We start from the raw sequence: 15,632 nt of genomic DNA on the forward strand, positions 1-15,632 counted from the left end.
CTCTTAGCGACCCCATGGACTGTAGCCCCCCAGGCTGCTCCGTCCATGGGACTTTCCAGGCAAGAGGACCGGAGTGGGTGCCATTGCCTTCTCTGCTGTTACAGAAGAGGAAAAACAAGAGAAGGCCCTGTTAGTTTATAGCAACTTTTGGGTGTTGTTCTCTGCTTATCTAACTGTAACTTATGATTTGTTTGCAGGGAAACTTCGTGGCCTGTATGACAGCTATTCTACGACAGATGGAAGACTATCATTATGCCCATTTGATCAAGACTTTTGGAAAGATGAGGACCGATGTGGTGGTGAGTGTGACTCTACCTTTTCATATAACCTTGTTTTAAGGTCAGCATTTTAGGCAAAAAGCTGATATCAACATTTCCACTTTCAATATGATTTTAGATTTGCCTCCACTTGACTTCAGAAGCCCAGGGATGGTCTAGGTAAAGGTGTGTTTGTAAGAAGATGAAGGTCCTATTTAAAATGGATAACCAACAAGGACCTACTGCATAGCACTTGGATCTCTGCTCAGCGCTGTGTGGCAGCCTGGATGGGAGGGGAGTTTGGAGAATGGATAACGCACGTATATATATAACGCTGAATCCCTTCTGAAACTACCGCAACATTGTTAATCAGCTATACCCCAATACAAAATACAAAGTTTAAAATTAAAAAGAGAGAGCGAGAAGATAAGCTTCCCGAGATAGTCTCACTCCTTGTACTGACCTGGAGAGTGACCCAGGGTGTCAGCCCAGAAAAATCCTTTTTCTGTTCTTCCCTCTCCCATACTTTGGGGTCATGATAAATTTGGAGATGTTACCACGGAGAGTCTACCATTAGCTCCTGTTTATTTATCGATTGATGCTCGATAGCAGAAGCCAAGGAGAATTTTCAGCCTTAAATTGTGCTCCGTTATTAATTAGCTCTCATCATGGAGACTCATTAGCATTTCTGGAAATAATTCTCTAGTCATCTTTAGTGAGACTGTGATACAACTTAATTAGGAGAAGTACAATCGAGAGGAACGGATCCTTAGAGGCACCGTCCCTGACAAGCTGACGTTGCAGGGCCATATGGCAGATGTCCTCAGCGAAGCCACCGCCAGTGCGTCTGCAGAGTTGCCAAGTAGATGGCCACCCTCCGCTCCCGTGTCTCGCAACACCGATTCCATTTCTGAGGTCCCTAGATTCCTACAGACCACAGGAAGCTCTTCTAGTATTTCCAAAACAATATTGATTGCACTTGACATCAGTCTTATTAAGGGATGGTCAGAAGACAAGGCATTTAAGAATTTTTTCAAAGGATTAATTCTAATTAAAAAAAAAGCTACCTCACTAATTGCTGACATTATATATGGGTATGTTTATGCATATGTGTGTATGCATATGTATATTTAAGTTTGTATATGTAATACTTAATAATATAATAGATAATAAGTAACACATGGATTTAAATTTCTAAAGATACACAAATGGATTTATACCTTAAAATCATAGCAATTTTCCTTCCGTCAAAGTCAAGGGGGACTTCCCTGTGGTCCAGTGGTTAAGACTTCGCCTTCCAATGCAGGGGGTGTGGGTTTGACCCCTGGTCGGGAACCTGAGGTCCCACATGTCACATGGCCAAAAAAACTGAAACACAAAACAGAAACAATATTATTAACAAATTCAATAAACACTTTAAAAATGATCCACATCAGAAAAAAAAATCTTACAAAGGAGTCAAGGAGCAAGAATGTGTATGTGATGGTGTGTCTATGTGTTTAGTTTTTGTGTAATATTAATGAGCAGTTTAATGTAGGGCTATTCTCAGGTGTTATATGTTTAGTTTTTGTGTAATATTAAGGAGCAGTGTAATTTAGGACTCTTCTCACGCATGTAACATATCACATGTGATGTTATCTTGGGATTCTTCAGCAGGCATGTCATAGTGAAGTCCAGTTTGCCATGTGAAACATTTCATGCCTCCTGTTTGACCATCGGAAGGATCAGCTCAGTTCAGTTCAGTCACTCAGTTGTGTCCGACCCTTGTGACCCCATGGACTGCAGCACTCCAGGCTTCCCTGTCTATCACCAACTCCCGGAGTTCACCCAAACTCATGTCCATTGAGTTGGTGATGCCATCCAACCATCTCATCCTCTGTCATCCCCTTCTCCTCCCACCTTCAGTCTTTCCCAGCATCAGGGTCTTTTGAAATGAGTCAGCTCATCACATCAGGTGGCCAAAGTATTGGAGTTTCAGCTTCAACATCAGTCCTTCCAATGAACACCCAGGACTGATCTCCTTTAGGATGGACTGGTTGAATCTCCTTGCAGTCCAAGGGACTCTCAAGAGTCTTCTCCAACACAACAGTTCAAAAGCATCAATTCTTCAGTGCTCAGCTTTCTTCACCGTCCAAATCTCACATCCATACATGACCACTGGAAAAACCATAGCCTTGACTAGACAGACCTTTGTTGGCAAAGTAATGTCTCTGCTTTTTAATATGCTATCTAGATTGGTCATAACTTTCCTTCCGTGGAGTAAGCATCTATTAATTTCATGGCTGCAGTCACCATCTGCAGTGATTTTGGAGCCCCCCAAAATAAAGTCAACCACTGTTTCCACTGTTTCCCCATCTATTTGCCATAAACTGATGGGACTGTATGCCATGATCTTAGTTTTCTGAATGTGAGCTTCAAGGCAGTTGTAGCTAAATCTACATGAGCAATTTCCTAGACAGTGGTTCAGGCTGAAGGATAAACTTTTCAGAAGGAGAAGCATTACCCATGCTGAAAACTCAGGGCTCCAATAGATCATTTGTCCTTTACAGATTAGTCACGTTATCAAAATCATTTGATTCATGCAAACTGTTAAAAATATTTAATCCAAATTATTCAAGTGTGCTGTGGATAGGGAAGCTTCAGGATATCATGAAAAAGTGATTTTACAAAATGGTGTTTAAAAATGACTGTAACTTCCTGAATTCCAAGCATGTACCCTCTCTCCTTGCAGGAAGCAGATCATCAGATACTTGTTATGTGTTGTGGCCCTGATTTCCCAAAGGAGTTTATTTCTATAGACACAGTGGTTCAGAGCATCAATTATTTGCGAACAATTTGATTTCCATTGTGAAATGCCATTTGTGGTTTGGATATCACGAATTCATACTGCAAGGATTGTAAACCTTTTTTATTGTTGTTAACCTGTCAGAACCTTTGTAAAATGGGTTCCTGTCTGTTAACTATCCGTAGAGAGGATTTGAGTATTTTTCTACTTGGACAACTGCTCACAAAATCAAAAGAGTATTTTGTGTTAAATAATCGGAAGTTAATCAGCATTGCAATGTGCAAAGAGCCTCAACTCTTTTCTTAAGACCACTTCCTTGTTAAAAGTGTTACCTTAGGTTTTCAAATTTAGCCCTTTTTTGGATGAATGAGTTATTCTCAGACAAAATTGCAGTTTTGATCAACATCAAAGTCGTGAGCCTCAGAACTGTTACTTTTATGGCCTATCAGATGGCCCCTTGGGCCCCCAGACCGTGAGAGGGTGGAACATAGCACGAAATGGAAAGGCTAAGCCAGTAAAGAAAGAGGATGGACATTTCAGCTCAAAATTGTCACAGTAGAGGCAGTCCCTTTAGGATGGGCAGCCATGAGGGGTCTTTAAGTTCTTCTTCTGCATTGGAGATGCTGGTCTGAAGATGCGGCTGCTGGCGGTCCTGGGTCCAAGGCAGAGTCAGGACCACAAGTGGAGAACCTGCTCAGTGTCCATGGTAAGATCGAGGTGATGAGGAGTACTCTGGACCTTCCGGGGCAGACTGTTCTCTTGACACGTGTCCCAGATTCCCGCTAAGTGGCCCTAAGGAATGTCTGTGGTGGGACTGAGTAAGGACTTATCCCCAGACGTTGCGGGTAGACGTGATGCTTGTCAGTTACAGGTTGAGAGAATCCAAGATACAGGACCGTGAAGGTTCAGAGAACCAGCCTGCAGGGACCTTCTCATCTCTGAGGAGGACCCAGGGGCAGCCACAGTCTGCCACGTGCTCCTCCTCCTTCCCGTGGCCTCTCCCAGTTCTGTCCTCTCGTAGGTTACCTAGGGATGCCCGACCTGGCAGCCCTCTGAGATCTCAGGGCCCTCTTCCTGAAATGCCTCCTGTCTCCATCTGTCCAACCTCTTCTGAGAACCCCTCCTGACGCCTGCCTTGGTCTCACCTGGTAGAATAGCGCCTGTTGCCCTTTCTTTGTTTCTTGTCCGTCCCCATCAACCACCAGCCTGTGTCGCCGTGGTCCAGGGTGACTTCTCAACTGATGGAAAGTGGTGATGATGCTCACAGGGATTTTGAAAGCAAGGATGTTCGCTGTGTGACTGTCCTTGCCTAGGAAGCCTTCTGCTCTTGGGCAGGCCTGGTCTTAAAGGCCCTGAGTTCCATGTGAAAATATTCACCAAAGAGTGATTTGCAAGCCTGTGTAGATACTGTCATGAGTGGGCAGAGGAGCCTGGCGGTAGGCATCTGTTTCTTTATCCCTATGACCATTCTTCAGAGATGAAGTCTATCGATGACTTTCTACCCTGGATGCTGAGTCCAAGGGTGCGAAATCCTTTTACAGTGAGTTCACTCACAAGCTGCTTAGTGAAGAGCAACTGTGTTAACACAGTGGAGGTAATGACAGCCGCAGTGCAGACATGTCTTGCTTTGAGGCCCCCGGTGTAGTGGAGAGCATCACAGTTTAGCAGGGAGTCCGTCAGACAACCCAGGTTATCCATGCTCCAAAAGAATGGTCATTGTCAATCAGACACACTGGGCTGAGTCAGGTGGACGGGAAGTCTTTAAATAAAAAAATTTACAGATATTTTTTTCTTTATATTTGGCTGTGTCGAGGCTTAGTTGTGGCACATGAGCTCAATGGTTACAAGCTTAGTAATTAATGGCGGTGCACGGACTTGTTTGCCCCTTGGTATGTGGGGTCTTTGCTCCTCGACTTGAGGAATCGAACCCACGTCCCCTGCATTGGAAGGCAGATTCTTAAACGCTGAACCACCAGGGAAGTCCTAGAAAAGGCTTTAAGAAAAAAAAAAATTATTCGTTTGGCTGTGTCTGGTCTTAGCTGCCAGGGTTTTCCCTCATGGCCCAAAGACTCTAGTTATGCTGCCCAGGCTCAGCAGCTGAGGCTCCTGGGCTGAGTCCCTCTCCAGCACATGGGATCATAGTTCCCTGGCCAGGATGAATCAGTGTGCCCTGCATTGCATGGTCCAGTCCCCTTCCTACTGGACCACCGGGGAAGCCTTCAGAAGGCTTTTTTGCAAAAGAGAGGATTGTGGAATGTGTGGGAAGAGGAGAAAGAGTGCTGTAGGTAGGGGAGAATGAGGGTGGTGGGCCTTGAGAGGCACTGGGGTGTCTAACAGCACAGGGCCCCAGAGGTCATGCAAAGAGGTTTTGTGTCTTTCTGTTTCTCTGATCTCCGTTTCTGTGCCATTCAGTTCAGTTCAGTTGAGTCACCGAGTTGTGTCCAACTCTGCAACCCCATAGACTGCACCATGCCAGGCTTCCCTGTCCATCACCAACTCCTGGATTTTGCTCAAACTGATGTCTATCGAGTCGGTGAGGCCATCCAAACATCTCATCCTCTGTCATCGCCTTCTCCTCCTGCCTTCAATCTTTCCCAGCATCAGGGTCTTTTCCAATGAGTCAGCTCTTTGCGTCAGGTGCCCAGAGTATTGGAGCTTCAGCTTCAGCATCAGTTCTTCCAAAGAGTATTCAGGACTGATTTCCTTTTGGATTGACTGGTTTGATCTTGCAGTCCAAGGGACTCTCAAGAGTCTTCTCCAACACCATAGTTCAAAAATATTCTTTGGTGCTCAGCTTTCTTTATGATCCATCACTCGCATCCTTACATGACTACTGGAAAAACCATAGCCTTGACTAGATGGACCTTTGTTGGCAAAGTAATGTCTCTGCTTTTTAATATGCTGTCTAGGTTGGTCATAGCTTTTCTTCCAAGAAACAGGCGTCTTTTAGTTTCATGGCTGCAGTCACCATCTGCAGTGATTTTGGAGCCCAAGAAGGTAAATTCTATCACTGTTTCCATTGCTTCCCCATCTATTTGCCATGAAGTAATGGGATCAGATGCCATGATCTTCATTCTTTGAATGTTGAGTTTTAAGCTTTTTCGCTCTCCTCTTTCACTTTCATCAAGAGGCTCTTTATATCCTTTTCACTTTCTGCCGTAAGTGTGGTGTCATCTGCGTATCTGAGGTTATTGGTGTATCTCCTGGCAATATTGATTTCAGCTTGTGCTTCATCCAGCCGAGCATTTTGCATGATGTACTCTGCATATCATTAAATAAGCAGGGTGACAGTATACAGCCTTGACATATTCCTTTCCCAGTTTGGAACCAGTCTGTTGTTCCATAACTGTCTCTAACTGTTGCTTCTTGATCTGCATACAGGTTTCTCAGGAGGCAGGTCAGGTGGCCTGGTATTCCCATCTCCTTAAGAATTTTCCAGTTTGTTGTGATCCACACAGTCAAAGGCTTTAGAGTAGTCAGTGAAGCAGAAGTAGATGTTTTCCTGGAATTCTCTTGCTTTTTCTATGATCCACCAGATGTTGGCAATTTAATCTCTGGTTCCTCTGCCTTTTCTAGCTTGAACATCTGGAAGTTCTCTGTTCAGATACCGTTGAAACTTAGCTTAGAGAATTTTGAGCATTACTTTGCTAGCATGTGAGATGAGTGTGATTGTGTGGGAGTTGGAACATTTTTTGACATTGCCTTTCTTTGGGATTGGAATGAAAACTGACCTTTCCATTCCTGTGGCCACTGCTGAGTTTTCCAAATTTGTTGGCATATTGAGTGTAGCACTTTCATAGCATCATCTCTTAGGACTTGAAATAACTCAGCTGGAATTCCATCACCTCCACTAGCTTTTTCATAGTGACGCTTCCTAAGACCCATTTTACCTAACACTCCAGGATGTCTGCTTCTAGGTCAGTGATCATACCATTGTTGTTATCTGCGTCATTAAGATCTTTTTTTGTACAGTTCTTCTGTGTATTCTTGCCACCTCTTCTTAATATCTTTTCCTTCTGTTAGATCCATACCATTTCTGGCCTTTATTGAGCCCATCTTGGCATGAAATTTTCCCTTGGTATCTCTAATTTTCTTGAAGATATCTCTAGTCTTTCCCATTCTATTGTTTTCCTCTGTTTCTTTGCATTGATCACTTAGGAAGATGTTCTTATCTCTTCTTGCTATCCTTTGGAACTGTGCATTCAAGTGGGTATATCTTTCCTTTTCTCCTTTGCCTCTTGCTTCTCTGCTTTTCGCAGATCTTTGTATGGCCTCCTCAGATAACACTTTGCCTTTTTGCATTTCTTTTTCTTGGGGATGGTTTTGATCATGGCCTCCTGTACAGGGTTATGAACCTCTGTCTATGTCATTGGTTTACTATTTTTCCACTAATTATTTTAAAGCATATATTTTTTGAGTAAAATTTTGTTTTGAGAGAATTGTAGAGGCACACGCAGCTGTAAAGAAATAATACAGAGCATTTTTGTATGCTTTACTCAGTTTCTCCCCATGGTAGCCTCTTGCCGATCAATAGAAGTGTATCAAAAACAGACTGTTGATGGTGATACAGTCCACTAATCTCATATTGAGTGTCCCCATTTGGCTTGCAAGCTTCCCTCTATTTATCATTTAAAATGTCAAGCATACAGAAAAGCTGAAAGGATTGTACAATGAAAACCATTATTCCTATCATTTGACTTCATTGGTTGCAAGCATTCTGCCATATTGGCCTCTACTATCTACCTCTAGTGGGCTTCCCTGGCTGCTCAGATGGTAAAGAACCCACCTGCAAAGCAGGGAGTCCCAGGTTCGATCCCTGGCTCAGGAAGATTACCTAGAGAAGGGAACGGCAACCCACTTCAGTATTCTTGCCTGGAGAATTCCATGGACAGAGGAGTCAGGCGGGCTAAAGTCCACGGGGCTACGATGAGTCTGACAAGACGGAGCGACTAACCACTTAGTTACTTACTTGTGTACCTCTAGATATCTTTTTCTATTAATATGTAGCGAAATCCTGTCTGAATGTGAGAAACAATGTAAGTGGTTCAGCAGACAGCTCTCAAGGATGAATACAATGTCCAGTGGCTTCATTGTTCTTCCAGAACATTACTGTCATCTCTTCATACGATCTATGTTCAGATTCTCCCTCGATTCTCCCAATCTCTGTTGTCTTTCATTGCAGGCTTTCTCAAATCTGCATCTAGTCCAGATTCGCTCATTGTATTTGCTTATTTCTCATTAATCTCTTTTTTTTTTTTCTAAAATAAGTTCACCGCCTTGTTTTTCCTTCCCTTTCATGGCATCACTTTTTAAAATTCAATTTCATTTTTATATTTTTTTTCTTTTGAACAGATAGAGCCATTAGCTTTGCAGACTTCGGCTGCACCTTCCCCCTCTCCCCCTGCCCCGCCCCGATTCTGTAATTTTCGATTGCTGCCTTGTGTGAAGATTCGTTTCTTCACAATCATATGTCCCATGGACTGGAAAGTGAAAGTGTTGGTCACTCAGTCACGTCCTACTCTTTTTGACCCCATGGACTGTAGCCTGCCAGTCTCCTCTGTCCATGGAATTCTCTAGGCAAGAAGACTGAATTGGGTAGCCCTTCCTTTCCCTAGGGGATTGTCCCGACCTAGGGATTAAAGCCAAGTCTCCCACGTTGCAGGTGAACTCTTTAGCATCTGAGCCACCAGGGAAGCCCTTCACAAACTGGAAGCTTGATCTGAAATTCAAGTTCACCTTTTGGCAAGCGGAAGAGAAGTTGTGGTTAAGCATGCCCTGTTATGTCTGTCAGGAGGCTAAGAATTCCAGGCTGACCACTACTGATGATAATAGGTTTGATCACTTGGTCAAAAGGGAATGACATCTGGATCTCTCTGTTGTGAGATAGGTGGCCCTTAAAGGTCATCGTGAAACTTTGGATAATACTCTGGTGTCCACAGGAAATTGCCAGAGATCTTATCCTCTAGCAGTTTTTCATCAGTTGAGTTTAGCATCTATTGATGGTCCTTGTCTCAAATAGTTATTTCTTTAACTTAAGAGAAGCATATCTTCCTCCTTCTGAGGATTAAGACCCTTTGGCTTTTACCTAAGAACATCTGGAAGCCACTGAGGATGTAGGTTCAGTGGAAGATTGGGAAAGTGTTGTTGCCTTGATCACGTTTGAAGAGGTCACTCTGAATGAAGTATCGGGATCAAGACAGACTAGAATGGTCATAGATAGATGGGCTAGGCTTCCCCTCTGGGAGTCCTGGTGAAAAATGATGACCAGTTTTCCAAGTGGGTGGGGCCAGAGATGGACAGAAGCAGATGGTTTTATAACAAGAAGACTTTGCCTATGGAATGCATTGATGGCTCTTATTAGAGCTGTTCCCTTATTATATGGAACATCCTGTGTACAATCTAACTAAAAATGCAGTAGGAATGGGTTGATATAAAATGATGAAATTTTCACAAAACGTGTATGAAATCCTCCACCTCCTCTTGTCAACTTGGAGATGGCAGTTGTGATAGCCTGTTCAGCCTCATCAGCCACTCCGGCAAATGCAGTGGTGGGGACCACCGCCATGGCTGGTAATTTATGCAGACCAACAGGGAAAGCCTTGAAAAACCTCATCTCCCACAATCTGCAGCATTTTGTTTGATCAGCAAAGTACCAACATTTAATAGCTGAGCCATACTAATGAAGTATGGGACTGTGTTTCCTAGAGAAAAAAAAAAAAAAAAGGAGTTGGTGTTGGGAAAATATGCTTCTTTTCCAGAATAATAAAAACCAGACCCGGTATCTCAATTATTAGGCTTTGAGGAGTAATCAGCAAGAAAGCCAGCAATTTCATGCAAATAGAGATGTGACTAAATTACGACACTCAGCCCGCAAAGGGGGCAACCTGGTCATTAAAATGGGAAACTCTTGACAAAGTAGGGAAACTTAAGTAGTGAAGTATGAGTTTCAGGAATTAAACTGGGGAGAAGTGTTCCTTGTGTCGGGGGGGCATCAAGAATGCCCCTTGCTCGCAAGCCCTGATGGTCGGGACTCCTGGGGGCAGAGTTGGAAGGACACAGGACTCACTTTTCCCTCTTGACTCTGCCTTCTGCCTGACCTCTCCTGCACTCCTGCACTGGAGGCCTCTGTTGTGACAGGTGTGATCATGGTGGCTCCTGGTGTTTTTATTCACGGGAGGGGCTCCACAAAGCCCTCCCGCAGCAGAAATGACACGCTATAACTCTGTAAGCTGGCCATTGTTGGTAAGGTGGCAGAGTAGGTGTCTTTGATCCTTGGCTTATTCCTACCGTCAAATAGAACTTGTGTCTTTTTGCAAGAAGGTCTTGGGTAGATCTCTGTGCTGGGAATTGCTTTCTGGGCTGCTTAAATTCTGCTCACCACCTCGGTCTTCACAGCCATTGCACCTAATTATGAATCAGTAGATGAAATAAATGGGAAACATCCATTCATTTGCTCATCTATGACCGTGGCCTCGTTTTCCTAATGTGACTTCTCAGTCGCTTGTTCCCTTTCCACCCAGATCTTGAGGGACCAAGTGCCCTATATCACTGGGGCATGTGCTTTTAGGACACCTGCTTGTTTTGTTCAGGTGAGCTCAGAATAAGCACTGAACTGTCAGATTCAAGAAAATCTCCTAATTCTGACAGGCACAGAATGGACCCACTAGGAGTAGGGAAGCCGCTCCTGATGCCAGGAGCAGTCTAATCAGAAGCAGGGCTCCGCTCTGAAATGCAGGGGACCATCTAGGAGACAACAGAGCCGTCACTGAGTAGCTTATGGAGTTGATGATGCCACATAAAAGACTGGCAACTTGACCATGTGCTCGATTGGTTTACAGAGTGCTGACTAGGTGCAGATGGTCAGGAGTTCTGTCTGAACCTTTCATTTGTTAAATTATGTAAGAAAAAGGGAAGGATAATAATACTGCAGGTTGAACTTGATGGACCCTGTTTATAATTAAAATGTTCCCTGATAGCTCATTTAGTAAAGAATCCGCCTGCAATGCAGGAGACCTGGGTTCATTTCCTGTGTTGGCAAGATCCCCTGGAGACGGGAAAGGCTACCCACTCTAGTATTCTGGCCTGGAGAGTTCCATGGACTGTATAGTCCATGGGGTCGCAAAGAGTCGGACACAACTGAGCGACTTTCACTCACTCGGAGTAAATACAAGACATAGTTATAACCTGCATGCTATATTTGATTGAAAGTGTTTCCTTAAGCAGAAAGAGTGTAAATATGTGTAACTTTCAGGGATTTATTCCTTCTAACTCTTAGAGGGACATGACCAGAGACTTTCTTTTAATATATCCTTGAAAAAGTTCTCCAGGACATGAGGTGCTCCGGTACACAGAAAGGCAGAAAGTGTCATATACAGCTCTGTGAAATATATCTTCATTACCTTCTGCTATGTTTTCATTCAGCTAAAAAAAAGGTAATAATAATAAGGTCATTTATAATGCAGTTATTCTGGGGGTAGAGGTGGGTATTGGTTTTTACCTTTTTCTCGGTGGGCTGTTTGAACGTTCTGCTCTTATTTCAGGATTTCCTGATGGAGACATTCATCATGTTTAAGAACCTCATTGGAAAGAATGTCTACCCGTTCGACTGGGTGATCATGAACATGATGCAAAATAAGTGAGTACGGGGGAGGGTCTCCCTGAGGAGGTGCCCGATTCACGGCTGGTGGGAATGGATGTGTTGCCTGCGTACTAGAGGGTGGCCCCGCTTCTGCGATGCAAATGGTTCTTTGGGAAAGTGGGCTTGGAGATTGAGTGCTTTTCCTATGTCAGTGCAGGGCTCTGGGGTCGAGAGCTTGGGCTCTGCCCCCCGCAGAAAACAAACATAACTGCGATCCATCCTTCACTCTGCCTTTGTCCAGGGCTTCTGTTCGCCATCCAATTTTAACCATATGTGTTTATTAGCCAAAGTGATTCTCAGTTCCACGGGAGGTTTTTGAAAGGTGTTTGCGTTTCACATATTTCAGCTTAAAAAAATCATGAGCATTTTCATTATACTTATTAAATATTAAGTGTGTGCCTTGTTCATCATCTCCCTGTGAGGGCTGCTGGTTAGTTTTCTAGCACGTGGGTTTTGCAATTTCTGTAAGTGCCGTCAAAGATCATGGGGCTCTCAATCACAGGAGGTTTCTGGAAGGAATTTCGGTTGATTTCTTTTTGCCCCTTCTTTCTTACTGAGGGTTCTGTGGAGATGATTGTCGGTTTATAGTCAGTACAGTGGTAAGAAGTAAGACAGGAGAGTTTGGGTGCCCTTTACCCTGGTAAAATGTTGACAATAACATTTTGCGAAACTGTAGCCCTGAACTACAACCAGGGAACGGACATTGATACAATTTAGCTATCTTACATTTTCCCAGCTGGACTTATAGGCCTTAATGCTTGTGTTTCCTTCCTTTTTTTTTCTTTTTTCATCTTTTAGGGTTTTATTTTTTTTTTCCATTTATTTTTGTTCATTGGAGGCTAATTACTTTACAATATTGTTTCCTTTCTTACAATTTGTTTTTCACGTGGTGTGTGTTCTCAAATCCGCCCCCACGGTGAGGACACCGAACATTCCTTTCACCATGAGGATCCCTCTGGAACTCACTTAAGCTGTTGCGTCAGTGGTTTGTTCCTTTTCATTGCTGCAGAGGGGTCCACAGTATGGATGCACCACAATGGTTTAGCTTTTTTTTTTTTTTTTTTTAACCACTGAAGGCCGTCTGGTGTATCCTCAGTCTGGGGCTGTTACAGATAGGTCTATTACAAATAGACGTGTTATGAACGTCCCCGTACAGGTTTCTGTGTGGACTTCAGTCTTCGTTTCTCTGGCACAAGCGTCCCGGGGGTGTGAATACTGTGCTTGCGATGATTTACTTCCGTCGTGTCAGACTCTGTGCGGCCCCAGGGACTGCAGCTCCCCAGGCTCCTCTGTCCCTGGGACTCTCCAGGCAAGAATACTGGAGTGAGTAGCCATTCCCTCCTCCAGGGAACCTTCCCGACCCTGGATCGAACCTGCACTTCTTGCATCTCCTGCCTTAGCAGGCAGGTTCTTTACACTAGTGTGGCCTTTAAATGCTGATTGCATGGTAATTGCATGTTTAGTTTTATCAGGAACTGCCAGACTCTGGCTGCATCATTCTCCATCCCCATTAGCCCTGGAAGAGATGTCCATCTTCTCTGCCTCCTTACCGGCATTTGCTGTCGTTGATGTTTTTCTATTGGCCCTTCTGGCAGATGTGTACGATGTCTCACTGTGGTTTTCATTTGCATTTTCCCTGATGACTTTGCCTCTTTTTAATGATTTTGTCCACCCCATGAGCAGATTCATAGTGGCAAGGATCTTTCCCTTTGCCTTTTTTGGGTGATGATATAATATTTTCTGTAATGAGCACGCTTAGTTCAGTCCTGTCCAACTCTTTGTGACCTCATGGACATGGACTGAGGGCCACCAGGCTCCTCTGTCCATAGGATTTTTCAGGCAAGAATATTGGATTGGTTTTCTATTTCCTCCTCCAGGGGATCTTCCCAACCCAGGGATTGAACCCATGTCTCCTGCACTGGCAGGCAGATTCTTTACCTGCTGAACCACCAGGGAAGTCCCACTTTCTGGGACAACGGGGATGAAATGGGCCCTGGGAACCAGCAACTGCTGTTCTAAGCAGGTCTCTTGCCAAGGCTGAGCCTCAGTGAGTGTCGTCCCTCTGAAGTCATATGTTGCTGTGGCTGAAACCTCTTTCCGTGCATCTGAAGACACCCGAGGAGAAGTGGGGAGGCCCAGGCTGCCTCCCACAGCTGCAGAGATAGGGGCGGCCTGCGGCTCAGAGCAGGGGTCCTGACCTCGGCTTCCTGGGTTTCCCCTTGCTGTCTTTTGGGATCTGCATCGTTACCCAGAACGTGAGGAACTTAAAGCACGAGGCTTCTCTTCCTTTTTCTCTGTTGGGATTAACTTTTTTGAGTGACGGCTTAGCATGAGGCTCGAGAGCTGCAGTTTTCATGTTTTTAGTGGCCTATTTTCCACATAAAACAAACACATTGACAAACAAAGCCCGCTGTCTTGGATCCCCATGAAAACTTGGGTTCTCCTTACTCTGCTGGATGCTGTAGCTGAAAACGACTGTCCTGTCTTTCCCATCTAACAGTGAAATAAGTAGGGGCCTCTGCCTTTAGGGGCTTCCCAGGTGGCGCTAGTGGTAAAGAACCCACCTGCCAACCCAGGGGATATAAGAGACTCAGATTCGATCCCTGGGTCAGGAAGGTCCCCTGGGGGGCTCATGGCAACCCACTCCAGTGTTCTTGTCTGGAGAATCCCACGGACAGAGGAGCCCAGTGGCCTACAGTCCATAGGGTCGCATAGAGTCGGACACGCCTGAAGCAATTTAGCACACACGGTGCGCAGTCTGCATTTAACCAGACCTGGGAGATAGCCCTGCCGCATCAGTAGTGAAACCACAGAACTAGAGGCAGCTCTGGGTGCCGTCAGGAGGCGGTGGATGGGTACCAGCGGCATGTGGACTTGGCTTACACTACATGTCCCCTGCAGACTGGCCGTGTCCCAGTTCAGTCGGGCACGACTGAAGTGACTTAGCACACACACCCCTTAAGTATGCCTTTGCTTTTAATCCTATAGTCTCTGAAACACAATTTTTCTCTAAGATTTACTACTTAACCTGAATGACTTTTAAGCATAGAAGTCACGGAGTTCCTACTAAGCTTTTTGGTGCCATTAAACGTGTGTGTGTGTGTTACAGAGGATCACATCCATTCCTGAGCTCTGTGGAGTCCTACTGTGGACTTTTAGGACTAGATATCATAATAAAATAATTTCCTGTAGAAATTACATAGATACCATAGAGGATTGCTTCTATGGCATTATCTATTTGTCCCTTTTTATTCCTATATTGAGGAGTTCATGATCTGAAGACTTATTGGAAGGAATGATGCTGAAGCTCCAATACTTTGGCCACCTGCTCTTTGGAAAAGATACTGAGGCTGGGAAAGGTTGAGGGCAAGAGGAAAAGTGGGCAGTAGAGAGTGAGATGATTAGATAGCATCACTGACTCAGTGGACATGCGTTTGAGCAAACTCCGATAGACAGTGAAGGACAGGGAAGCCTGGCGTGCTGCAGTCCCTGAGGCTGCAGAGTCGGACACGACTTCGTGACTAAACAACAAATTCCTGTAATGTAAGAGCTTGTTATCTTACATGTTGCCAGACTCGCCTGCTCCTCTCTTCCTAGCAGGCATCACAGACTTCCTTGCCTCCCTGGGATAAACAGTGATTCCCAGCAGCTTCCGGAGTCTGTATTTAAGTTTTAACAGCACAGCTGGACATGCAGCTTTACCACCTACAGCTCAGAAACTGACAGAACCAGCCTCTCTGGTCCCTTAAATATTCGTGTGCTTGTTCAGCTCTGCCTTTGCAAATAGACTGTTCTTCAGTCCATGGGGCTTGTAAAATGTAATTAAAAACAGCGTCCATTAGTTTTGGGGCCACAGCTTGTAAATCAAGAATCAAATTTATAGGATATAATGAATATCCCAAAGGACAGTAGTCACTCAACTGCTGTGTTCAAGATGGCAAGTGATTGGTGA

At 44.5% G+C, this 15,632-nt stretch overlaps 1 protein-coding gene across 2 annotated transcripts in view; it reads left to right on the forward strand.

Moving 5' to 3' along the window:
- Nucleotides 1-15,632, forward strand: part of DOCK1 (dedicator of cytokinesis 1) — a 545,628-nt gene that overhangs the window by 336,424 nt on the left and 193,572 nt on the right. For both annotated transcript variants that reach the window (XM_065923534.1, XM_065923535.1), the window contains exons 28-29: nt 198-299; nt 11,583-11,677. In XM_065923534.1, coding sequence (XP_065779606.1) covers nt 198-299; nt 11,583-11,677 — 197 coding nt within the window. The remainder of the gene's footprint in view (nt 1-197; nt 300-11,582; nt 11,678-15,632) is intronic.

Source organism: Muntiacus reevesi, chromosome 2 (assembly GCF_963930625.1).
Source record: "Muntiacus reevesi chromosome 2, mMunRee1.1, whole genome shotgun sequence".
NCBI lineage: Eukaryota > Metazoa > Chordata > Mammalia > Artiodactyla > Cervidae > Muntiacus > Muntiacus reevesi.